This window comes from Mauremys mutica, chromosome 2 (genome assembly GCF_020497125.1).
Source record: "Mauremys mutica isolate MM-2020 ecotype Southern chromosome 2, ASM2049712v1, whole genome shotgun sequence".
NCBI classification, from domain to species: domain Eukaryota; kingdom Metazoa; phylum Chordata; order Testudines; family Geoemydidae; genus Mauremys; species Mauremys mutica.
Genome location: NC_059073.1, coordinates 294996019 through 294997151, shown reverse-complemented (window position 1 = coordinate 294997151; position 1133 = coordinate 294996019). Strand labels below are relative to the sequence as shown.

The following is a 1133-nucleotide window of genomic DNA, read 5'->3' as shown; positions in this document are numbered from 1 at the left end:
CTGGTGCTGAGCTCAGCTTGGCCAGAACAGGGATGTTCAAACACAATCTGTTTCTGAGGTTCTTTGCATGTAAATAGACCCCTACGGAGTCTCCCTCCTGTGTCATCCTCCTGTGTCCCTCCATCACTGACACACAGAAAGCGTTCTTTCCCCTGCCCTGACTCTGAGCATGTGATGGGGCTATTCTCCCAGGAGCTGACTTTACCCACAGTCAGTGCATTTAATCCAATTCTCTGCTGTGTGGGTTTTCTCATGTGCTGTCAGACGTATCCATTGGTTAAATCTTTCCGTACTGGCTGCAGGTGTGGTGGCTTGCCCAGGGCGTGGATCTGCTGGTGGCTCAGCAGGTGGTCGCTCTGCTTGAAGCTGTTCCCATATTCCGTGCCTGTGAAGAGCCTCTTTGCTGCATGGTGTTCCCGTGGCCTGATCAGCTTCAGCTCCTTCCCAAAGCCCCTCCTGCTGTCACTGTAGTGATGTATCATGTCCCATGGGTGGATTATTTGACCCAAGTCTATGCTGCACTCAGGGGATCGATAGGGGGCCTGGTGTATTGGGACCCCCTGTGTCTTGCCGATGTCCCTCCCACATTGGGCCCACTGTGAGGCCATGTCCGCCCCATGGACTCTCTGGTGCTTGTTCAAGCCACTCTTCTGGTAGAAGATCTTCCCGCAGTGTAGGCCGGTGGAAGGCTGCTCCTCGGGGTGGATACATTGGTGGATGATCAGCAACTTCTTTTGCCAGAAGCTCTTCCCACAATCGGTGCAGGGATAGGGCCGTTCCCCCATGTGGATCGTCTAGTGCTTCAGCAGGATCTTCCTCTGCTGGAAGCTCTTCCCACACTTGGCACAGGCATATGGCCACTCCCCCGTGTGCAGGTGCTGGTGTCTCAGACGCATCTGTTTATGCCGGTAGCTCTTCTTCTCCCACACTGCACTGTGTGGCCTCTCCCCCGTGGGCACAATCTGATGCACCTTCAGGATCTGCCAGCAGCTTTTTGCCACACTCAGTGCATTTACACCACCCTCTTCCCTGGTTGCAGATACCCGGATGCACCTTGAGCATCTTCCTTTGCCGGAGGATATTTCTGTTAGTTTGCCCTGTGCAGACCCATAGGCATAAATCTAACACCTCTT

At 54.1% G+C, this 1133-nt stretch overlaps 1 protein-coding gene across 1 annotated transcript; it reads right to left on the bottom strand.

Moving 5' to 3' along the window:
* Positions 1 to 260: 260 nt before the first annotated feature.
* LOC123363310 (zinc finger protein 189-like) lies at positions 261 to 785 on the bottom strand. The gene has a single exon (XM_045004170.1). It carries the CDS (start codon positions 783 to 785, stop codon positions 261 to 263), a length of 525 nt encoding a protein of 174 aa, XP_044860105.1.
* Positions 786 to 1133: the final 348 nt, after the last annotated feature.